Consider the following 25,853-nt stretch of genomic DNA (forward strand, 5'->3'; position numbering starts at 1 on the left):
AAAACAATATAAATTAAGGCATACATCAAACATTTGTAAAGGCTTGCGCAAAGAGGACTGTTTTAGAAAAGGGATTTAAAGGAGGCTGCGGACATAGTGTGTCTGAGTTCAATATGCAGAGAATTCCACAGTTTAGTTGCTTTAATTGCAAAAGCCTGATCCCCCTTTGTCTCTAATTTATTTATGCCAGTATGTATATACATAAGCATCTGTAGCAGAGTGCTAAATTCGCTTCTCATGAAACTTCAAATTCACTTTGAAAGCAGTTTGCTTTGCATATTCTCGCTATTGTGTTTTGTTTAAATGTTGCATTCACTGTATGTAAAGTGCTTGATGACTGTGTGCCACCTGGAAGTAAATATCAGTGCATATTCTCATATATGACATCATATGTTTTATAATAAGAGTACTTCATTTTAAGAAACTCTAGGACACTAATTACTGGGAGTCACAAGAAAAAGAGTATAATGTAATACAAAATGTATTTAATATTTCTATATTTGGATCTCAATTAATAACTTTTCAGCTCCTATTTGAGAAGGATTTATGCAGCCAGTATGCCATTAATTCCTGTGCAGGTTGTAGTTGCTCTAGTTGTCCACCAGAGGGAAGCACGCATCACAACCTGTTCGCTAAGCAGCCTCACATAAGTGCATCATATCTTTCCTCTCATCACTTTGGTCAAGGTTGCATAATACGACATTATCCGAGAAATCTCAGAGTGACTCTAATATGTTTTCTTGCTCACTATTAAGTAATATGTTTTATAGCTTCTCAAGAATTATTCCACTTTGGAATGCAGACAGTGATTCCTCCCTGTATTAATCGCAGTTCAAACAGTGCACCTGCACACCTACACCACATCATCAGTATGCATTTGGCAATGACTCTTTCTCAAAAAGACAAAGGGAGAGAAAATCTAAGAGTGACAGATCATGACAGTGATGTCAGAGCTGCTCAGATATCCCATAGACTTAATGATACACAAATGACAAAGGTGATCAAGTGCACACTCTGTCATTGCAGAATATCAGAAGCGCCGCTCCTTTTTATCTGCCTCTCTTTCCTCGAGTCTGTCAGCACACTTGGTAGCCTTAAATGGCAGTGTGTGTTGAGCTGTGCAGAGGAGGAATGCAGCAGACAGAGCTGCAGCCTATTTATCTTGGCAGATTCAAGGGTAATTTTACTACCTATTGGCGTCATGGACACAGCCCCTTTGAGGCTTGTGTTTCCATTATTTAAAATAATCTGTCACCCCCCCTCCTTCAATTCATAAATCATGTGACATCTCAAGGTGCAGAATGAGAGTATGTCTTTATTTCATGGCATCTTCAAAGTTTTCAAAGCTCATTTTCAGTATTCCAGTCTGGAAAATGAAGGTTAAATGACAATTAACGGTAAATTCATTGATGTCCATTCTTAAAAGATGGTTTTAAGGCTTTTGGAAAATTTGACACAATTCCTTTTTTTTTAATTATTTATTGTGTTTTTATGGATGTTTTATTGATAATAAAGTAAGCCATAGTTTCCATGCAAAAATGCAACAAACTATATGCCAAATTAACATCACATTTGCAAAAAACACAGCAATTTATGCTCGCATTAAAGGATAAGTTCACTCAAAAATGAAATTTTAGTCACCCCCATGCTGATGGAAAGTCAGGTGAAGTCTCATAGTCCACAAAACATTTCTGGAGTGTTGCAGCATTCTCCTAAACAACTGAAGTGGATGGGGACTTGTTATAAAATGTAAATGAACAACTGAAAAAAAAACATAAAATTTCTCCATACAGCTCGTTTAGTGTAATCCATGTCTCTCTAAGTCCTGAGATCCAAAATTGATTTGAAAAGACGGAATTTACATCCATTTTTTTGTAATTTTTACTGTAGCGGCTGAAAGTGTTAACGCACACCCTGTCTGAAGTGCGTGCAAGAGCTCGACCGAGGGTTTGAATATTGCCTTTTCAAATCAAGTTGGAATCTCTGGCCTCCTGGAGACTTGTATTACACAGTATTAGCTGTATGGAGCCATTTTATTTTATTTTTTTGGTTGCTTTTTTTACGTCTTAAAACAAGTCCCCATCTACTTCAGTTCTTTAGGAGAATGCTGCAACACTGTTTTGCCAAAAAATAAATGTCCGCTGCACTGTAAAATAAACGAAACTTCAACTGACTTTCTATCAGTATAAGGGTGAGTAGATAACGACTGAACTTTCATTTTGAGGTGAACTTATATATAGCACAGGCATGTTTTCCTTTATTTTAGAAGTATTTTGGACTCTTGGATTGTGTGCTCAAAGGTTTGACATTGTTTTCACTTCAAATCCATACAACATCTGTTACTATGAAATATGAGACTTTTTACGGACACGTGTGTTCACTTAAAGCTTTTCGCTGAAAATGATACAGTGGGGAATCAAGGCTGATCATAGAGTTTCACAGTACTGTTTGTGTGGTGCATACAGTACACGAGTAAGCGCGTGAAAGAGAGAAGGGAACAAGATACAGTAAGAATCTACTGCTTTTCATTTCACAATGTGAAGCCCCTGCACCCCTCTTCCCTGTCTCTCTCTTTCTGTCACCTCTCTCTTCTCCTGCCAGGCAGTGTTTACTTGCCCTTTAACGAGCACCGACTCTGGTCCTGTCTTTCTTTCCGCTCTGCACCTTTTCCTCTCACTTGATGTCTTTAGTGGCCCTGTCATCAACGCGAGGAGAACCAGAGACAGTCAGAGAGCAGGTCAAGAGAAATAATGTCAGTTTGTCTGACTAAGAGATTTTTTCTTGACTACCTCTTAAGAGACGCTGTGTTAGTCCTTCCTGTCCAAACCTGCTGAATCAAATCTGGTTTATGTGTCACTTTCCAAAACAAAGTCCTAGGTGATTCCTTAACCCAAGAAAACTTAAGTTAACTAAAAATGAGAGCAAGACACACACAGTCAAATGAGAAAATTAGTTTGATGTGTCTGCACCGTCCAATATCTGTTATATCAGTATTTGACTAACCACAAAAGTACCTTTAGAAAAAACAACATTAAGAGATATGACTTATAAGTTTTGTTATTGCATTGCACATATTGTTTGGGACCTAGAGGGAGGTTAAAAGAGAGTTGGTCCAAGAATTATTCTTGTGGTACACCACATGGATATTTAGCCTAATGGAACAGACAGTCAGCAATTCACATAGGAAACTTTCTATTAGTCAAGTTTGACTAGACCCAGTTACCAATGCTGACACTAGGCTCAGTCCAATACGGAAGCGCAGGCTACTCATCAAATGGTGACGAAACACAGAGCTCTCAGGTGCACTGACATTCAACAGGATATCATTTGCCACCTTGTTGAAGAGCTGCTCTTAATGGTCTGTGTAAAACCTCTTCCAAATAATAGAGAACATCAGTAGTTAAAGAAGAAATGAGCTATAGAGCTGTGGCTGGACTATAAAGGTCAACAAAGAACTATTTGCATAATAGTACCATTAAAATATTTAGTTAGTATCAAGAATGGAAATTTGGAATGAGAGAAGTAACTCCACTGGTCTGTTACAGTCTGTAGCCTCATTGAACTTCAGAGACTGAAAAATCTTCATCACAAGGCGATGACAGACATGCCATAAACACCCATATAAGACGAAACCGCTGTATGTTCTTTCCAATCAGACCGTTAAATTAAAGTCTCATCTCGCTGTCCAAGCCCTCAAATCCGCCCTGTTTTTCCAGACATTGCACTATCCATCATCTCGTTTCAGTTTGTGAATGTGTTGCATCCACTCACATGCTGTTGCAACACACACGTGTGGCTCTGACCCAAGTGCTTTTGGCTTCAGCAGGCCAAACATTTTGTTTATGGGGTCTGCATGTTTGTTTGAAATCTGGATAAATATCAGCTGTCTTTCTAGACGTTGGGGGGGGAAACAATTTGAATGTGTTTACTGATGGCTGTGTGATGGCTTACATTCCTGCGTTGTGTCAAGGATACACATGGGTGCCTAGTGCAGAATTAAAATAGGTTAGCATGCATTTGTACTGGAAAACAGGTGTGCTGACAGGGGGGTGATGCCTGTACATACGCAAACGCACACACAAACACAAACAGACATACTCAGAAAGATAATTAGAGTTGGTATGTTGGAACGAACTCCCACAAATGAGTAAGAATGGTTGCAAAAACGGGCGGGGGGTACTCTCAACAAGGTACATTTCTGAAGACTGACTTGCACTTCTCAAGAAGGGAGTTTCGGGAAGTTTTGTTGCAGACCTAAACCAAATTGTTCAGACAGAAGATGATTTGCTTTTACCACTAATTACTTTTACATTAAACTCCTCTATCCATTCTATGATACAGTATAGAAGTAAGACATTAAATATTATCAAATAGGTTGTTTTACCTTGAAATATGGCCTAAAGTCCCTCCAGATTGTCACGATACATCATCTTATCAGTTGCTGATCAATTGGGAAATGGTGAAATGATAACACTTTGTCAGATTCCCTATGTTTATACGGACTTGCAACGTAGAAAACAGCAGCAGAACATCATCCCAGCATCCCAACCTTCCCTGAGCATGATGTCAGGGTAAAATGGTTGCCATGTGAATAATATCTATGGTTCATAAAGTTTTTATATTTAACAAGATGGAGGAAAAATCTCGTTTGGCTCGAACAGCATTCAAAATTCAACACAGGCAATTTCCATTTAATGTTGGTGCACTCGCGTACACAATCAGCCCATCTGATGTCTGACTGAAACAGACCTGTAGGCTACTGCACAACTAAATTAATGTTCTAATGTAAATTAAATATTGCTGCTTCAGTCTGGTCATAAAAAAGAGTAATGTAGAGGAAAGCTCAATGCATGATTCAGGCTTCTGTGAGAACTACAGGAAAACACTGCAAATGATGCTGTATTGTTAAAAATTAAACAGGCTGATCTCATACTTGGCAAACAGTACGTGCAGCTTTATCTAATCTAAGTGATCACGTTTGTCCTCTAGGTTAAATCCATAAGATCAGATATCAAATAGAACCCACATTAATACAAACAATATGTTGTCACGTGTCTACCGAAATTTAGATCGGAAATTTAGTCATGTACCTTCAGAGTATAAAGTGTCTTCAATTTCCTGGAACTCCACTAAAATGTCCGCTGCACTGTGATAAGCTGGATAAACAGTTACAGGAACCTAAACATCCTATTTTGGGCCCACGCAGAAAAATATTTGTAAACTTTGTGTACTGTTCAGTCATCTTCAAGAACCTCAGCCGCATGTCTAGACTCTCAGCGGTCATCCAAGACAAAGCTATTAGTGCTGACCTCTCATCAGTCCCCAGGCCCTAATGTGCATGTTCCTAGTTTAGCTAACCTCAGCTGAAAGGTTATAGTGTGAGAGAGGCACAGCACTTGTTGATATCAAGACTGAGATGCGTACCTCACATGGGTCAGTGCGTGTGACCAGAGCTAATAATAGTATGTTTTTACTGAATTAACTGAACAAGAGGTTCATGGAAATTATTTAAAAATAAAGATGAGAGCTGGTCTCATCCTTTCAAGTGTTGTTTTGTCCAAATATGACACAAAATGGATTCCACAAATTTGCCTTAAGGGCCAAAGTGTGCATCAGAATCAGTAGGTATTCTGTGACAGCACAGTGACACACTGAATGTGATTGTATAGAAGACAAACTGTTTAACTGTACAGTAGGTGGTCTGGAACAGACATGAGGTCTGCCAGGGTTCAAACCTATGTGAGACGCAGGCAGGCTCAATATGTCCAGTGAAATGCTGAATGAGTAACGTGTAAATATTTACTGAGCAGACGGAACAAGCTTTCAGGACAGTCAACAAACTGTCCAGCCAGCTAAGCATCTATTGACAAAAATGTGAATGAACTGAGTGTTTTTTTTTTGTTTTTTTTTTACAGTTTACAATATAATTGCAATATATCCATCTATCTAACTACCCACCCATCTATGCATCTACACATATCCTTAGTAAATCTCTGACATAACCGAGACACATTACACAACCACATGGTCGTCTCACATTTTCTTTCCATGATTCCACCCAACTCTCCTCCATTCTCGTTATTTACAACCCTGGCTCCATGTCGTGACACATTATAAGAAGTAATGGCACTATTAAACCACACAGACACACACAGACACACACACACACACACACACACACACACACACACACACACACATTGTCCAACTTATTGCCATTAATCGACATTGTGAGCTAAATCAAAGAAATTGACCCTTAAACAATTTATTTGCAGTTCGATTAAAGCAGGCATCTAATTCCTCACCAACAATTTTCAGCTGTTTTGCTGAAATGTTAGTGGTCACTGGCAGATCATTATCAGCTGTAGCTAGTTAGATATAGCATTAGCTAATTAGCATATGTTTACACTGTGAATTGGTGGGTAATGCCATCTTGAATTGACTTTTTAATGTTTCCAACTCACTTTTTTTCTAAACCACATAGGCTAATATTATTCTTAAAGACTGAGGCTAAAGCTTTAAGTCAGAATCCTCACCAGTTAATGTTCCATGTAGAAGACATGGAACTAAAAGTACAGCATTATTCTTTTATTGCCGGATAGATCCTGTTAGCCCTGGTATTATATTAAAATTATAGATTAACACATGATTATATGTTATACTAGTTGTAAACTGAATAAAGGAAAAGATTACAACACAATTTCATACTTGTTTAAATTAGCAGGACGACTCAAAGATGCTACCTTTATAGCTTAAAACAGTGCGCTTTGGACCGTCTTCCTCTGAGGATGGCTTGTTATTCAGTTGTGGAAATACATGAAATAAATGAATAAATATCTGAGTTTGTATTAAATTTGTAAGAACGTTGATTTTTGAGTCTCGTTCCCAGCTTTGGGATTGCACCATCATCAAGCGTCAGTATTTAAAAAGTTGAGGATTCTTACAAATTGGACCTTCAATATTACCTTATCAAATATAGTAATATTAGTTTGAATTTCTTTTCCAAAACTACATAGTGCACCTTTAATACATTTAGATGCTTACTATAGATATTCATACTTGGAGCAAGCCAGGCACATGCTAGATTTGTGCTTTGTTTGTTTTACTTTTACAAGAGAAAAAGACTTTGAGGATGAGGACAAGCGTTTGACAACGTATCACTATGTTAGGTAATGTGTTTTGTCTGGAGTTGCACATGAAGACCAGACAGACGAACTTCACACCCTGAAAGTTCCTGTCTACAGTCCAACAAAATAATGATGATGGTTTGTTATGTTCTCCTTAGCTTTGGAAAAAAATACTATGCCAGGCTATAAAAATGGGAGAGGCTATAAAAAAGAGACAACCCTTCGAACTCCTCTGATATAAAGTGTCGTTCTTACTCAAGCTCCATGCTTAACGCGTCAACACGTGGTGAATTCTCGACAGGCCTGTCGTGCCTACTTACGTTTGCTATTGGAAAATAATTGTACAGGGAAGGCGTTTAGCAACAGTTGTGTTTGTGTTTTTGTTTTCATCTTGTTTACTAAATATACACATCTTTCTGGGATGGGATGGAGTATTCTGACAAACTGAGACAAGTACATTAGATATTCTGGCTTCATAGATAGCCAGCCACAATGACAGGAAGGGGAAAATCTATTGCTAGTTGTGTAACTGTGATAAGACATAATCCTCTTTTGGGAGGAGTTCTCACTTCCACTCAGTCCAGATAGAGACATTTTAATATGACTTTGACTGTCAAATAAAATATCTTCTTCTTAATATTATTATATAAAGCCAAAACACTGCCAAAACAAAGTGTGAAGTCAAATGTGGGAGCATGTGTTAGCAATTAGCTATTATGCAATCTTTTGCTTTATATATATAGTCTTGTACTGCCATCCTTGTATTTAAATTGATTTAAAGTAATATGAAGTAAATTAAATTAAACCTTTAATGTTTATCCATAGTGTAATTACAGGGTTGAAAACTTTAACTGCCCATATAGGTTATGAGTCAAACATTTGCAGTGATACACTTGCTATTTTCTCCTAGAATGAAAGCTATTTGTCTTACTGAACTTAGTATCTTCTTTCGACCTCATGAGAGTTCACAGCTTCCCACGCTAATCCTTCTTCACCAAGAAAGCTCCCGCATGGCCAAAAAACACGGCCTGTATACCCGTTTTCTCTCTCTCTCACACACTCTTAAAACACTCAGTAGCTCCATGTGGACTTTTACCCTTTCACTAATGAGCTACCTGGATAGTTGCTGCTGTGAACTGTGTGTGAAGGAGTGTGGGAACATGCTGTTTCCATCCATTAACTCTGATAGTGCTATAATACATTGGAATCAGGGATATGAAAGCTTCCTTTGAAACTGATTCTAAAAAAGATTATTTGTTCCCATTTGAACAGAGGAAGTCGAGCAAAATAGAACAAGTCAAACATTGAATGTCAGCACACAGAGGTCTCTGGCTCAGTACTTGTAACTTTACCCATGTGGTGAGAGATTGCTTGTATGCGTGACACTTGCTGACAGTACTGACAAAATTAGCGACAAGGTAACAGCAGGGGTTGTTCCTCACGAATGATCTACATATAGGAGGACAATGTATCATAAACACCTTACAATACAATCCAGCCAGCCAAAGCCTGGGCATTGTTTAATTTAGGATCAGCTGGTTTGACTGAGCAATGAACATGACTAATACAATAACGCAAACACACATCACATGCAACGTAGGATAATGGGAAACCAACCTGGAGACATATACAACAGTTACCATAAGCAAGCTGTTTAGGGCTTTGACGATGTCTTACTTTCATTAGAAGTGATGGCCTGATGTCATGGCACTGAGTCACTGGACCTATGTCAGCTTTCCACCCACCTTAGTGCCCTACAGTGTGTGCAGTTATATCATTAAGCGACAGGACTTTAGAAGCTGTAAGTGGTACAACAAAGCCCCCTCCTGACGTGCAGCTAATCCAAGAGAGGATCCAGAAGGCCCCTTGTTTTATAATTGTGTCTCGTGTGTGTTTGAATGGAGGTGTTTAATTCGCTGGTTGCCATAGCAGTATTTTGGCTGAATCGGGAATCAGTTTTGTAAACGTCAATAGATGGTTTCTCGTATCTACATTCACATGCACACACTCCTCTGTCGTTTTATCACAAGTGTTCAAAGTTAGGGCGTAAAGATGACAACAAATTATGCACTTTGAAATGGAAACATCTTTCATATGGGCAGAACAGGAGAGATCCCTTTCCCAGAGTAGACTGATATGCAATGAGATTTGAAACAATTGGCAATACTTAGTGGAAATTCTTTTGACCATCATAATGTTCTTGAACAGAAGAGAATTGTCTTATATTGAGGTTTGATTAGATAATTATCTATTTCCACCATGACCAAAGACTGTCATCCACCTCAAACACGGTTTTAGTATCATTTATGCCAAAACTGTGCAAACACGTAGAGATATTTGGAATGCAGAGACTGATGTGACGAATCCTGACCTGAATTCTTGCTGTCTTAATGATCACACTGTCTGACCTGCTCAAAGCTTTTGCTTTGCTGAGGAGGTCAGACAGATACACGAGTGTCCACTGTGTTATCTTTTCTTTCACAACACTAAATTATGTCACTCAATATCTCTATGTTCTATGTTCTATCTCTATGTCCTATGTACTAACTCAGTAATTCAAGTGTTAGAATAAAATGTTTATTATATGATATAGCACTAATGTTCTTTGCAATAATTACAAAAACAGTTCAAATGTTGTCCTCTTTAACAGAGGACCTGCTCTTGATAGTCACTCAAGATGAAAATTTGATGAAAATAACTTTTTGTCCTAGTGCCGGTGTGTTCTGTCCCTGGCATTAAAATGGTACATACAGTGAGATAACAAGAACTTGGTGTACTTTATCTGCATGCCAGCTATTTGATCCACATCAGCACGCAACCCTGGCAAGGTTTGAAGCCTAGACACATGCACAAACAAGACACACACAATCACACACACGCTCCACAGGAGGCAGGAGGCAGGGTGAACGCTGCTGGGATGATGGGTGCACACATGCTGTCCTCGAAGGATCAGAACAGAGTCAAGGAAACAATCAGCGCTGGAGGTACTGGAGGCAAATTCACTCCATGGTGTTAGAATAAGGTGTGCATTATTAAAGCTCCTGGTTGTCAAATAGATGTTTTTTTCAGCGTCAGTATTTGACGACTTGGGATTGAGACTCAAAAATCAACTATCTCACCAAGAGGGGGTTTAAATAAAACATTTTATTGACCTTTTTCTGCAGGACACTGAAGTTTGCTGTCATCTATCAGCTTGATTCCACCAGCCATTAGGTGTTTCGGCAATAAAGCCGGAAAAATTACAGTTTAAAAAGACCAAAATATCGCAAAATTTGAATGAGCTAATGGCCGCTGCATCTGCATGTGTTGTCATTGCCAAAGTCGACGACATCAGACAGGAAAAACACTTATTTTTTAAATGCTTTTGAGACACTTCTTCTTCAAAATCAAATTCCTGGAGTTCTGGTTTTTGATCCAGTGTGAGCAACTGAACTTTTAATCTTTTTGTTCGGGACATTTAATTCACTTAACAACTGATAATAAAACAAGCACACAAGCCCGTTTTTTTGTCAGGAAGCTGAAATTATATATTAGAAAACATAAAAATACACCAGGAGAAGGACTTTTGGGTGTAACTCCACCACAGCAGTTCATAATTTATAAGCACTGATGTGTATAATTCGCTTTCAGCCATCTTTTTATTTATGCATCAGTATACTTTTTAATGGATTCTACGCACATGGAAATGAATGACGCCATGACAACAAAATGTACCTTTTTAAAAACGCTGAGAACTAATGGCTTTGCATTATATAACAAATTCAATGAGCCTTGTAACTTGGACTCCAGCTTCACTTCGAAGAAAAAGGCACAGGCAACAGATGCTTTAATCTTGTCTGTCACGCCACAGATAGAGGCCAACAGTAAAGTCACATATTCCATGACTGCTATCTGTTGTTTACTTCCACTGGAAGGTGAAGCATGGCCTTTACATGAGTGAGTGTGTGTGTGTGTGTGTGTGTGTGTGTGTGTGTGTGTGTGTGTGTGTGTGTGCGTGCGTGTGCGTGTGTGTGTGACCCACACTGTTCCCCGGCTGCCAGGGTTGGAATCTCATTTGCAGCATTCCTCCCTTCCCTCCCGCCTGCAATACATCTCATCCTGACATGCTGCTTTCCTTGAAATCATTTTTGCTTGAGTGGAAACCAGATCTTCATTTTGGCCTTGAATAGAATTCCCACAGCTGATAATTGGCACCTAGTAGCACTCGCACATGGCAGCGCCTTACCTCTGAAAGTAGATATTAGAATTATCTTTCTCAAGGTGTTACTGAGTACTGTGCTGTAGATCTACTGGAGTGGAATTTGTAGAGGGATTGGCAACCAGCTCCTTGTTGCAACATCAAGATAGTGTGACAGTGTGATGAACGTCACTCACATAAATGTTCAAAAGCAGTGCTGACATTAAGCATTTGCAGTGATGCAGTGCACATTTTGCATTATGAGAATAATGAGCAGTTGACCAGAGGTACAACTAAGGCTCAATCCCATTTCCAGTTTTTACCCCTACACCTCATATTTCGAGTGCCCCCTTGCCCATCAGAACAAAGTTACAAGGGGTAGTAGTTGAACATTCCCCCTATGAAACCCCCTATTTCTGTAAACAGGCGCTTCGGGACATTTCCAATATGCCGTCTTCAGCTGTGATAATTTCTCTTTCTCTTTGTATTATCATAACTTATCTGATGGAGATAGATAAGCGTGGATGCTCGCAGTTCGTTCACAACTTCACGCTATCAATGAAGTCATCAAATAAAATGACCTGGCCACTAGCAGTGCATTATAGGCAAACATTAGCAACCCAGCCAGTCTGTATTAATTGGACTGGACATACTGGACTTAAGTTAAATTTAAGACGATCAAAAGGGGGAATGCAACATTGAAATACATCAAAATAAATTGTCATGCACAAGTCAGCAACAACAATGTAACGTTAGCTAGCTAGCCAGTTAGCTACCGAGACATAATCAAACCAGTAGCGATTATTTTATTCTTGTTATAAAGAAAAGGATATTATACATTGAAACGATCAATAATTCACTCATAACCTTGGGTCGGAAGTGTGCCTCTTAAAAACAGCCATTTGGAGGCCCTAACACTTCACCCTACCCCTCTATCCTTACAAGAATTGGGACATCCAACCCCTAAATGTGAACATGCATAATTGAGGGGAAGGGCTAAGTTGTAGCGTCAACGAGTGTATTGGGATTGGGCCTAAGTAACAAAAGGTAATGACCTGTGGATAGAAAATAGTGAACTGCGTCATATCTGCATAACAGCAAAATACAAAAGAACACACTTTGACAGCAAATTAAATCCAGCTTGACCACTGTAATAGTTCTTTCTTCTAAGACAGTGATGCATTACAGTAATTAGTGTGTGAACAATGGCTGTGCAGCTGTAATAAAGACAACATTCAGATTCTGAAATAATAACTCCCAACCTAATCTCTCAACTGTCTCAACCGTACAAGGGCAGCATACCTTTGTTCTCATCTGTTTAGCTATTAGACACTGTAGCAAGAGGGATGGAGGCATGATAAGATGGGTTATCATGCACCTGGAGTTCAAAAAGTGGTCTGATATTTAGAAATAACAACTTTCATGTAGAAACTGACCTGAGGAGCATGTCTTACTAATATTTTGTTACTGTTTCTGCCTCAAATCCATCATCTTTTCTAATAGCCTCATGCGAGTGGGAAGCTTCAGAGTCCAGCTGCAGCAGAAAAAATCACAACTGTCATTAAGCTACTAAAACAAATAATATCATTTATGTAGCCAATGTAGCATAATAACATAATATACATTCATGGTTCGCCTCATTGTGGCTTCAGCCAATTGGTAATCATTGGCCCATCGGTGCTCCTGACGGACAGTCTGTGCATAACTGCCAGCTTTGGAAAGAACTGTGAGGCTGCAGCCATTAAAATTCCAAGCAGAAAGGTCACCCGCTGGTCAGAAAATGTCAATAACGATTTTAATAGATCGCACCAGTTCTAGGACCGTGTAACCTGACAGCTTTTCAGAGTCAGCTCCGAGAAGTGACGTTGTAACGAGCATTGTTCATTAACATCCTGTGACATGGGAAGTACTTATGCAGGAAGCAGCCATCTCCTGAGTAGTGCTGAATAACAGGAGGCACACACACACACACACACCCACCCACATAAACACACACACACAGATACACAAACGTGCAGACAATGCACCATTTGTATCTGCTTTCATTATGTAGTTTAAGTAGGAATGACTCAGTATCCTGTCTGTCTGTCACTGAGTTCAGATATTACTGAGCATTGTGGTTGGGCCATTGTACTTGATGTGTGTGTTTTGTGTGTGAGTGTGTGTTAGCAGCTGCCATCCAATTACACAAGCTCCCTTTCTCTCTCTCACACACACACAACCATCACACTCCCTCAGCCACGACCGCAAGTTTATTTTACCCAAAAATTTCCTTTTATTTGTATAGGAAGTTGGACAAATATTTCCTGTGACATAAATTGAAACAATGAAGAAGAAAGCCTAACAAAACATGACATTAAGGCAGTTATGTAATTACACATCAAAGAGAATTATAGAGGCAAAACATGTCAGGAATGTTTTCGCGAGGCTTTTATAAAACAGAGGAAGAGCTGTCAGAAAAAAATACTGAATGTTTATTTTTATTAAAACACTTTGTGAACCCTCATCAGAGCCTCATTAAAAATTCAGTAGACATTAGCTCCATATATGGATTACATCCCTTGATGCTCCTTCAAACTCCCCCACTGAGTTCAGCATTTGGTTTTGCGATGTGTCTCCCATGCCTCTGTGTTTAAACATCAGTTTGTGCCTTTATTAAATCTTCTTTCTGTAGATCTTATATTCTGTATTTTTGCTTCTTATAAAGGCTCCATTGTTCCTAAAATTCCCCCTTTAAAGAGAGAGCGAGAGAGAAAACCCAGTCTCTCTTGCCAGATCTTCAAGGAAGTACAGACACATATCAGAGGCCAGAGATGACTAAGATTATCATCATGAAAGCAAGCTGTGTTCAGTTATTTGCTTGGTTTACTTTTGCAAGTACATTAAAAATTGGCATGTTTTTGCCCAGATTGAAGAACTACAACCAAACTGTTCTGGAACCATGTGTTTTTGGGATCACTTTCCCACAGGGCCTGTATTTATCTTAATCTCACTCCTGGGAAGTAAAACTAAGATTAAAAATACTTCTGCTTCAGAGTACATCTTGAGAATGAGCTTTACTTTCGTTTATAGAGTAAAGTTTCAGATTTCAGTGTTATTGACAACACTCATCGCTGTGAAATTGAATGAATTTTATTTTTAATTTCTCTTCTTAGTTACAACACATCCTCATACCAACAGAATAGGTCGATTGTCAGCATCTCCCAAACAGGACATATAAAATTGTTCCCAAAACAACATGGGTGTGCATTGTAACATTTTTGGTTAATTTTATACAAAAAAAACTACTTGGTTAGGTTTAGGAAAACATACGTACCTCCATAACCTAACTTGCACTACATTTTGTACGTGACTTAACTTCACTCAGTTTGTAGGTTAAAAGAACTTGCTGTTGACTTCGGGTTTCACACTGGAAAAGCCATTATTTAATGTCAATATAAGAAGGCCACCTGTTAGGAGCTCATTAGGACAGCCCTATAGGTCTTGCGAGTCCTAGAGTAGATAAGAATAATTTTCTCTTTCATGAAATTAGTGTTGTCAAAATACTGGAATTTCTGTCTTCGATACAATGCCTTGAAAAATATTGACTTTTGATACCCTGTTCGATACCACGGGGTATTGAAGCCGTTTCAAATATTCAGAGTTAAATGCAAATACCAAAAATTGACACACATCACTGACAGTTCTGGGCCAGTTAGGACTGAGTTGATCCTCTGAGAAGCGTAACAAACACAGCCCTAATATGGATTCTCTTTCATCTTTTAGTTGTTATATAAAACAGTCTGCTCTGTTGGATGCTGCAGTCTAATAAGCTGCTAACGTGTCTCACACTCTCACGCAAAACTGTGAGTGATAACTGACTGTGACTGTGATTCGCATCTCATCCCGGGCCAAACTAATCTATTGTTGTTTAGCGCGTTCATTGTCAGATTATTGAGGATTGAGAAGAAGGTTGATGGTAAACAGGATTCCAAATAGCGTATGACCCACTTTCCTTTGAATTCCAGATATCATCCACTGATTTAAGATAGTGCAGTCTGTTTGGTAGGTCACATGGAGACAATCATGGGAATAATTTCCTCTTCTATTTGCACACTTTACAGATTCCACATCCTGATAAACATCTGACTTTGGTTAAGTCTGTTGTGCACTCAATTTCCTTCCTTTTGTAATAGAAAGTGAAAGAAGATACAAGAAGAAAAGCCTTGGCCAACAAATGTTTCTCTCTGCTTTCTCACATTTAAAAAAAAAAAAAATTATTTCTCAAAACATAATGGTTAAATCACATTCATTATCATTAATCCTAGTTCTTAGGTCTTTTATTTTCTTTGATTAGTGACTGCATGACCAATAGATGCAACCACTCTCATTCAGCCAAAGTTAAAGTATCGATTGAGATTTAGAAGGCTACAACAGTCTAACGATACTCTAATATTTCAGTAGCTGTATAGTAATTCTGTGGTTACTGTTAAAACCTGTGGTCATTTCAAAGCTTATCAGCATCAAAACTGCCTGAAATCAAAGGCAGTAGTAGGGTCATGATGCCCTAAAATGGGTATGACACACACACACACACACTGCAACAGAGCCACACAATGTCAGGAAACTAGAGTCTAATGTAGCACCAATCCAAGGCTGTACTAAATGGAGTGGGATATTGTCTGGGTCCCCATGACATTGTTCAGACGCCAGCTTGTCGATTTGTTTTTAAATAAAAGAAGAAATGAAAAGGAAGGAAGCAGCCGGGAGGAGGTCTGATGAAGAAAAGCAGCAGGGGTTGAACTGGGGGGAAGAAGTATAAATACACAAAGACCAAGATTCATTTCTCCACCTCTGGGGTTTTAGGTTGTTGGAGGATTTGGGAGTCTGGGCTGACTGGGTCAAGAATGTTTCAGAGACGTGTTGAGAATATTGTTCCTGCAATGTGTTTGTTAGTGCAGAGCACAATTAAAGAATGTGCAGTTTATTGAGACAAAGACAGACAGATTTGCCGTGTCCTATCAGGGAAAAACAGCCACTTGGTGTTCCAAGCTTTCTTCCCAGACTTTGACTAAACATACATGTTCCCAGGCCATGTGCATATGTGTCATTAAATGTTTCCATTAATGGTTTAAAGTTACTTTAAATACAGAAACGTGTTTGCCCATACATTTACCTTCACACGTGCATGCATGTAAAGATGCATACTGTAGCGCTATAGAACTGGCTATAAAGACACGTGCAGGACACACATGCAGCAAGGTTAAACCTTTATCTGTGCATCTGCACAGCCATCCTGCAACCGTTAACAGCGTGTCAGCATCTGTATCCCATGCCTCAGGGGGCGATAGTGTCGTGTGGTCTTTGGCAGATTCTGTGTTTTCTTACTGTCTTCAGTGAGGCATGTGTGCAGTCTACATAAGCTTGCGCACGCACACGCACACCAGGGTTATTTTTAGAAAAGACTAAGACTTTTTTATGCCTCACTGGCCATTGCCAGGCAATCTGAGTGTGTGTGTTTGTACGTGTGTGTGTGTGTCTAAGTCTCTTTTGTGTGTGGGGGCCCGGGTGGGGTCTTGCTGCCAGAAAGAACAGAGAAAAATTGAAACAGAAACCTGAGAATAATGCTGTAAAGCTGTAAGATTTTGTTATTTTAACTCAAAACTACTTAACTGTACATACAGTCCTTACAATAAAATGCAGTGTAAGTCAAAAAACTCTAAGTAATCAGATAGTCATGTAGAAATAGATCCTTGAAAGTAAGATTAATGTGACACAAAATGATTCTTCTGGCCTTACCGCATGGTACTGCGTGGCTCGACTCTGCTTGACTGGCTCTTTTTGGATTTTCCATTGTCAAAAGTTGTGGATAGTACCTGGTGCTTGGTATCTTTTTTGGTATCACCTCTGGCAAGGTTCCAAACAAGCTGAGCTGATACTACACTTGGTGGTTGGGTGAAAACACTCAAAAACACTGATTGGTCCAAGAGAATGGCCACTAGAAAAGTCACTTATAAAACACAGACATCCTGCAAACTGACTGCAAATTGTGACCGCGAAGTGCAGACATTCCTGTGTTTGACTGTCAATTAGGATCTCAAAAGAAAAGGATATTCTCCACTGGTCATGTGTGTTAGTGTCACATAAAAGATGATGTCATGACAGTTTCAGCCGGTGTTATATGACAATCAGTGAAAGCATCCTGCCTACATTGAAGTGGTACTATCTGCAAAAGTGAGTCGATTCGAGTCAAGCAGAGTCGTACAGTGCAGTGGAAACAAAACTTTAGTGAAAATATGGTCTTTTTGGCAGGAAGTAATTTGTTGAAGTCCATAATGACCCATCTTACATAAAGCAATGTTCCCTTTAGAGTTTACCCTTTTATAAATGGGAATTAAATGGAAGATGGAAGGCCATTTTGATTCTGTATGAAATCGGGGTGCTTTTTTTTGTACACCTCAAACCGACTTCCCATTGACGAGATTCAGTCATGTCTCTTAATTTGTGGTTCTGCTGTCGAACGCAGACATGAGATTTGAATCATAGCCCACAGCTTTCTCACTGCTCCTGCTTGGATGCCATCCACTTTGTTCTTTTAATACCTCTGCACATGCAGTCAGTAGTATGTGTGTCTTGCGTGTTTCACATTATGATTCTAAAAAGTTAACCAACTAACCACTTGCTAATGCTAATTGTAAGAAGAGGGCAGACACATGTCACCATGTGTGTTTCAATGTGAATCTCATTCAGCTGGAGCATAGCAGTCTCATGTGAATGTGCACCCAGCCCTTACATGCAGACAGCTCCTTGAACAAATGCTGACCCATCATGTGGAAAATCCACCTCTGATCTGCAATCACTGCACGCCATGATTTGTTCTCCTGATACCCCTGAATAATTCCATCCTAGGGGACTACTTCAGGACAAATGCCTCTGGTGAGGGCAAAGTGTGTGTCGTTTTCCAGTTGTTTTCGGTGGTTTCTGGGGAAAGCCTGGCTGACAGCTCCACAGAGACTGGGACTCCCCTGTTGTGCTGTTCCCTCTCAGATTACTGATTAGATTTTTAGTCTTTCATGACCTGTGTTTGCAGCTGTTTTTAGAAGGGTGATTTAGGATAGATAAATATCAAATATTTTATTGTGGCCTGAGAATATATAAACTCTATAATCTAGGTTTAAGAGGATCTGATGCAGTATTCTAATCTTAAAGTCTATTAATGACTTAATTCCAACTAATAATCATCGCCAAACATCACCAGAATATCACTAACCTATGAAAATGTCAAGCATTTTCTACAAAACATTAGCATTTTTGTGCAAATACACAGGGATAACAAACCTGTTACTCACACACACACAAACTGTACAGTTCAACAGGACTTTGTACCCATCAAACAGCAGCTCTTCAAAATATTTTGTTCCTGCTCTTAGCTCGTACTTATTTTTAGACAGCTCTTACAAAACACACGCTCAATCACCTTTCACAATCAACTGTGAGTTTAGTCATAAAGCGTTGAGTGCATCAGTGTACACTTCCTATAATGACAATGTAAGTCTCAGTTGGAGAGAGGAGTTATGAAAGAGAAGGATGTGGCAGAGAGTCTTAAAAATCTAATTTTAGATGATCATTTTTAAGAATTGTAATGACAGCCGTGTCCAAAACCTTTAAGCGGAAGGTAATTTAAAAATTGCTTTGTAGTATATGCTGCGGGTAGGATAATGATTGCCGAGCTTTTTAGTAAGGAGTTGGTTTCCATAAGTCAAATGGTATTGATCTGTTCCTTCATCCTCCAGTGACTTGAAAATGGTGTCAGCATTTGAGAAGGCAGCAGGTGAAGCATGGTCATAAACACGGTCAATATTTTATTTAATACAAATAATGAATGATGAAAGAATTCATAACCAAGACAGAATTGCAGTAACGTTTTACAATTTATGTCTCATAGAGCAATTTCATCTAATGGCTAAACATATTACCCTTCCTGTTTTTCTGTGTTCTCTGCAGTTGTTGGTCACTTAAAAAAAGGCTTAACATGGGTGATGTGTTGACCAGGTTCAGTAAAAATGCTAAAGTTAAGTTGGGCTGCTCGTATATGTAGTGTGGCTCAGCGTAGATGGATGCATGGTGAGGGGAAATGTTTGCTCATGGGGCTAAATGTTGTTGTTTAAATAGAGTAATAGTCCTAATTCTCATCTGTAGTCCCTGGGCACGACAAAGAGACAATTTTTCTGTAAAGAAAATTAACACTACAGTATTAAAAAACACACTATACAACAACATCAGCCATACCACCAACAACAATAAGATTTCAAAACATTAAAACGCTACATTAATAACAACCACACCTCATCCTAGATGTCCTCCCATTATCGGATCCCAGTGATATGAACTCTTCTAATGGGGGAGGAGCTACACCATTGATCACTTCTTACACTAAACAAGCATCAGCAAGACACACACAGTTTACAAATGGTAGAAGGTTATACCTAAAATGTCAAGCTATTTCTTTAAAAGGGCACTCTACACAAAATTAACCTTTTGACCCAACGCTCACACCTGCAGTGGGCCTGCTTGAAGGGTAACTGTAAAAAGTTTGTGGCTTCCTCGCTGATGGAGAACAACAGCTGTGGTCAGCTTGAAGTCAGGCTGTCACTGTGGATTCCAGTGGTAAAACGTGTTTATGGCAGAAGAAAAGAAAGTAAATATGGATTATGTTACTACTGGCAGAAGCTGAGACCTTTGGGCTTTTGGGGGTTTGTTGAGATATTTGATAAAAATTCAAGCTGCTGTTCTCCCTCAGTGAGAAAACTACAAACTTTACAGACAGCTTAAACTTGAGTGTTTTGGGGTAGAGTGTCACTTTAACCTCAAAACAGCACCTTGAAGAAGTGAAGGCCAGCCAGAAATGTCCGCAAGTTGCCAAAAGCGTCCTCGCTCTGAAGGTCGAAAAACTCAAATTGGGTCCCACGAAGATAGAAAACACACACCATGTGTTACCAGCTGTGGCCAGTATCTAGCTCAGATTTAACTGTGGGTTCCTGTAATACAATGGCTCATTATTTAGAGCCTCCCTCACACACACACACACACACACAATGGGGCAGCTTCAAGTCATCAGATTAGTGGAGATTGACCCCTTCCCCACCCTGAGGCAACTTCCCTTTTCCTCTGAGCCAATCAAAGTGGAGGGTTGGCAGAAAGTGTAATGTGAAACCGGGGGTCTTGGCTCAGCACTTCAAACCTAGGGCACAGTTGGAGGCCAACAGAAACAACAGTCGTAGTCTTTCACGCTCTCTCACTCTCACAGAATCTCCTCACTTTGTTATACCCAGACACATATTGTTTACAAACACCATCACATCACATACACTCAGATTTATTCAGCAAGATACAGACACACACCTCTGAGAGCGTTCTTTGCCTTAAGGGATTTACACCGTGGACTGCAGTTATGGATCACTTCGTGGACTGGCTTATTCTCAGTCTAGCCTAACTGGACACACCGAGGACTCACTAGCTGACTAGCCAACTTAGCCAGTTGGTGCTAGTAACAGCTAGCTTCAGTGTCTGCATGAGGCCACAAGGCCCTCTTTCCTTGTGGATGGTGGATGATGCAGTGTGTGCTCTCCTTCATCTCCCCTCAGCTGAGCTCCGGATCCCCCTGTAGCTGCGAGGTCGGACCCGAAGGAACAAAGAAGAAGAAATCCAAGAACCTGTAAGTACTCAGATGAAACAGCTTGTTACGTTTGCTTTCTGATGTTTATTTTCACCATCACCGTATGCTCTTTTTGAAAGTTGTGAACAAGGAATGGCATGGTTTTTTACTCCAGAATAACAAGATAATTCATTATTTGTGTGTGATACGGAGGAGGAATGGCAAGGAGAGACGACCCAACAGAGGTTCTCAATGTGTTTTCAGTGTTTAGTCATCAGCTCTTCCTTTATATTCATGCTAATTTAATCAAAGTCAAAGGGTAAGATTTCACACCCTGCTTTAACATCCATTATTTTAAACAGATGTCTCTCCTCGTGTCCAAACTAACAGTGAATGACCTGTTTCAGGACATGAGGGGTTATCTGAGACTTATTCTGACAATGTGTTATTATGGATGTGATTAGATTATTTAGGACATATATTTAAAAACTTTCCTCTCTATTTTGGGTAATTTCATTTATGTTAACTTATGGACGTTAATGCGTTAACATTACAAACAGTTTTTCCCTTTTTGGCCATTTTCACAGTTTTTGCGATACCTGCACATGTTGACAGATGTATTTTAAGGTGACAGTGAAAGTTAACACTAATCATTTAACCCTGATCATCACCTACTTAATTAAGTTTTAAATTATGTGTGTGCTGCTCAGGGGGATACCATATGTGTGTCTCACAAACTCAGCGGTGTCAGAAGTAAAGTGTGTGTGTGTGTGTGCTTGGGTGTGTTTTGTGCGTGTCAGATGTGTGTGTCGACGCCTCTGTGATTCATCAGCTGTTGATTGAGCTTTATTCACGCTCCCGTTCATCAAGATGAAAGCACATTTCACGCCGTGAGGAAAATAAAACCACTCACACTGGTTGTCCTTCGGCCTTATAGCCGGCCATTCTTCTGCACAAGCTGTGTTTTTATGCTGTTTAGTTAACCAGCAGATTAAGTGATTAAGATTCCACAGTCTAGAGTGTGTTGCCTTTCTTGTCAGCTGTTGCAAACAGCTTCAGACTTGCTTTATTGCTTTCATAAAACAGTTACATTGCTTTTTAGGGATGAGAAATGTTTTCTTTCTTTCCTTCTAGTGTAGTTTTAAATCTTGAATTTGTCACTGTTTGTAGAAACTGACAAATAATGGCATATTTCCAAAGAAGTGATTGATTTGTGATCGGTATTGGACTGAATCCTTTTTTAAAAGTGTGCTATGTAGTTTTTGGGAAGAAATTTTAATCTTCATTAATGTAGGTTTTCATGACTGAATAAACTCAATTAACAAACTGTCCTCAAAGGACAACACAATTTCATTATGTTTGACTTTGTTTATATTTGAAGGACACTTCTAAGTAGCCACCTTTCTAGCTTGAAACTGTGTGCTGGTGACCTTCTTCCCCTCTGAGGACGGCTTGTTTATTATATCAATAATAAATATATCAAATAAATGAATATATATATGAGTTTGTATTAATGCTACCTTGTTAATAGTGTAAATATTACCTTTCTGTGCACCTCTAAACACTGTATTCATTATAGTAACATCAAACATAAATTCAGGGATTCATTACATATCATAGCACTTTAAAGAAGAAATAGTCATTACTATTAAATGGTAAAGTTATTGTTAATTAAACCTTGGGTAATAGTTCTACCACTGCTAAACAATTAAATGTTTTATAAGCCATTTATTAAGCATTCTTCTATGTTCATAATACTTTGTAAATTGTTAAGAAGTATTGTGTAGTTCATCTATAAACATTATTTTGATGGCCATAATAAAGTTGCCACTTTTTATAAACCTTCACAATTGCTTAATAAATGGTCAAATAACATGTGCAATTTCTCCTACGGGAATCAATAAAGAAATTACTGATTTTGATTCTGATGTAACTGTTGACTTAAGTTTAATTAACTATAAATTCACCATTAACTAATAGTTATTATAAAGTGTCACCGTATCATTTGATTCTATTAACCTTGATACACAGAACAAAAAGTAGAAATGACTCACTGTGTATTGTGTACCTGAGTTTGGTCATGGCCACAAATAGCAACTCGGCTGGACAGCATTGGTTGACATAGGTCATAGATAGCAAACAGTGATTTGCCAACTAACAGTAGGTCAACAAACATGTATCATGATGTTAGCTCATCTCATAATGTACATCACTCTGTCCCTGCGGAGCATTCTTTTAAGATAAAATAAAATAGATAGATCAGGATTCAGGTGTTACAGCAACACAAGGGCAGGAAAAAAAAACGGGTAAACAGAATGTTACTTCAAATACGTTATTTGAAGTATAGAAAATAAGAATAGAAGAGAACAGAGATAGAACGATACAAGAGCAGTTAGATTACAAGATGAGCAGTATTCATACTGTACGCACTACCAGAGTTGTACTGTAAACTAAAAGTGCAATACTGTTCTAAGCAAAGTGAAAGAGTGATGTGGTTAGGAGCAGCGAAGTTTTGTATATGCAGCGTCATAAAACAACAGTAATTAAAGGTGTCTGAGAATTGGCATCATGTTGAATACATACTCAAACAAATAGGGGGCACCATTTCACCTGAACAACTGAATGCTGCTAACTGCAACTAACTTTAGCTAGTTAGCTCAGTTAGCCATGCAGCTAGCAGTCCAAGCTGAATGTTCAGAGTACCAGGGAAGTGTTTGTGGTTAGCATGCTAGCTTCAGTAGATAACTAAAATTCTTACAAAGTGCACCTCTCAATATCTCATACATAGTATATATCATATAATTTTTTTTTTCCCTTTTCCACTGCTAGATGTTGATAGATTGCTCTGTATCTCGCCATCTGTTCATATAGTTGTGACACTGATGAAGGCTGCATGGAAAAAAAGGTTTTGTCTTCCTGTCATTTAGAGCAACCCTTTTCTGTCATCATTAGTCAATATAACGAGGATAACGAGGCTTGCGAAGCTGTCTGAGGAGAGTGGAAACATGTTTACGTACTTGTCTTCTGTCTTTACAGCCTTTGTTTCCTTTATATTCTCAAGCGTCATGAGCCTGTTATCACTTATGAAGATTTTTTCATCATCCAGTATTTGAGACCCATTTTCAGCCAGGTTTCATTATTCCACACTGTAAACCAATACCAGGGGCAATAATCTACTCAATCATATTAAGCCACACCAATAAACACACCCTCAGTACAATATCTTTCCATGTAACTCAGAGGAATACAAATGCAATATGTTGCTGCTATAGATAGAAATCTCTGGCTTTTCCATATAACCTAGCATGACGGAAATTAAATTATTTCTCCCAGATGCCAGAGACTAATAAATAACATATAGAGAGAGCCTTTGGAGCAAGTAGATCAACATCAGTGGCCAACAGTATCAGACTTGATTAAATCATGGTGCCATTAGGCAATTTGAGAAGGTACTCTCATTCTTTGGTGGGATAGTCTCTTGCCTCAATCACCATAATCATCATTAGTCTTGAAATAGACCTCAATACAAAACAAAAATATCCATTGAAACTTTAGTACTTTTTTAACATTTTCTTATCTCCTATTCCTGCTCTCCTTTTTGCACATTTTGCTCCGTGTCTACTTTTTCTGCATCCTGCACAGCTGTTTTCCTGAAATTGTTCACATGATCTCCTCCTTCTCCCCCCCTCCATTATCACCTTTTGTTTTTACTCAGTCCAGGTGTTCTGCTTCCCCAAGCAGAGGATCCTTGCACAGCTACATTCCCTTTGTTCCCATCTGGTGGCTTCCAGCAAGTAGCAATAAAGCAGTAAACCTACAGCACATTGACTTCTACACAGTATAGAATGACATTAATATGTGCAGAAACATGAGCTAGTTGACGGATTGAACGGTTTATATAAATGATGCATAACCAGAGGCTAAGCTTTGTGTTAACATGTACATACAGACACCAAAACCTCAAGAAATACAGACAGATGGAGAGGGCAAAACTCAGAGTTCCTGTGAAGTGTTTATTACAAACAACACAGATGATCCATGTGCTTGACATATGCGTGACTGTACTTTTCATACTGTATGTAGTATATACTGAAGACATGTTTTCTCAGTTATATCACCAGTTTTTCTGCCAGCAAGTATGTACGGTTCTTTATGAGTTCTGTGGAAGTTGGCCAAAGTGAATATTGGTTCTGTAGTAGACATGATGTCCTCTGACCATGTTGTAGAATCAATGTTGAGATAAGTAAATCTGTTTGTGTAGGAGTAGCTTCGGCTGTCCAGGTTAGAGATAGATATACAGAAGTACTAAATCACTGTTTACTGGACTTTCTGAAACTAGAATCTTTCATCTCCTGATTAAGTGTATATAACAAAGACCAAGAAAAAACAGTTGGACCTCAAGTGTGGACTGGGACCCACGGAAATCATTGTACGTGATCTGGCAACATGTGCTTCATGGAGACCTAAAATAAAGGATAATTATCCAGTGCCCACAGTGCCTACAATGCAACTTCACCACAAATAGTTTGGTCAGAGTTTTGGGATGTCTCACAGTCAAGCAGAAATGAGAATTAGGCTACAGAGGTCTGGAAACCTTGCTTCTTTTCCAACTCCACATTGCCAAACTTGTAGTCTTTAGCCCCAACTGCTAAATTGCCTCAAGTTACATCAACCAAGGCAGTTATTTAGACTTTGTGCAGCTCTCTGCAGAGATGCAAAATACTTTACAATACTTTTTTCAAATAAGGTAAGCAGTAGTACTCCCCAAGACCTCTAAACAGACTCTGACATGCAAAATCAGTGGATTTGTCCTTTAATTATACTCCCCACAGTCACTGTGTTTACATTCTTTAATTTACCATGTTATCCGCGTGTTTCCTGGGGATGTAATTGGGGAGGTTACTGGGGAAACAAT

General features: G+C 39.0%; 1 protein-coding gene across 1 annotated transcript in view; it reads left to right on the forward strand.

The window, feature by feature from the left end:
* The window catches only part of rgs3a (regulator of G protein signaling 3a), a 105,805-nt gene that overhangs the window by 68,088 nt on the left and 11,864 nt on the right, over positions 1-25,853 (forward strand). Inside the window, 1 exon segment of the mRNA XM_073477451.1 lies at positions 20,928-20,998. Coding sequence (XP_073333552.1) covers positions 20,928-20,998 — 71 coding nt within the window.

The sequence above is a fragment of the Pagrus major genome, chromosome 12 (assembly GCF_040436345.1).
Source record: "Pagrus major chromosome 12, Pma_NU_1.0".
Taxonomy (NCBI): Eukaryota; Metazoa; Chordata; class Actinopteri; order Spariformes; family Sparidae; genus Pagrus; species Pagrus major.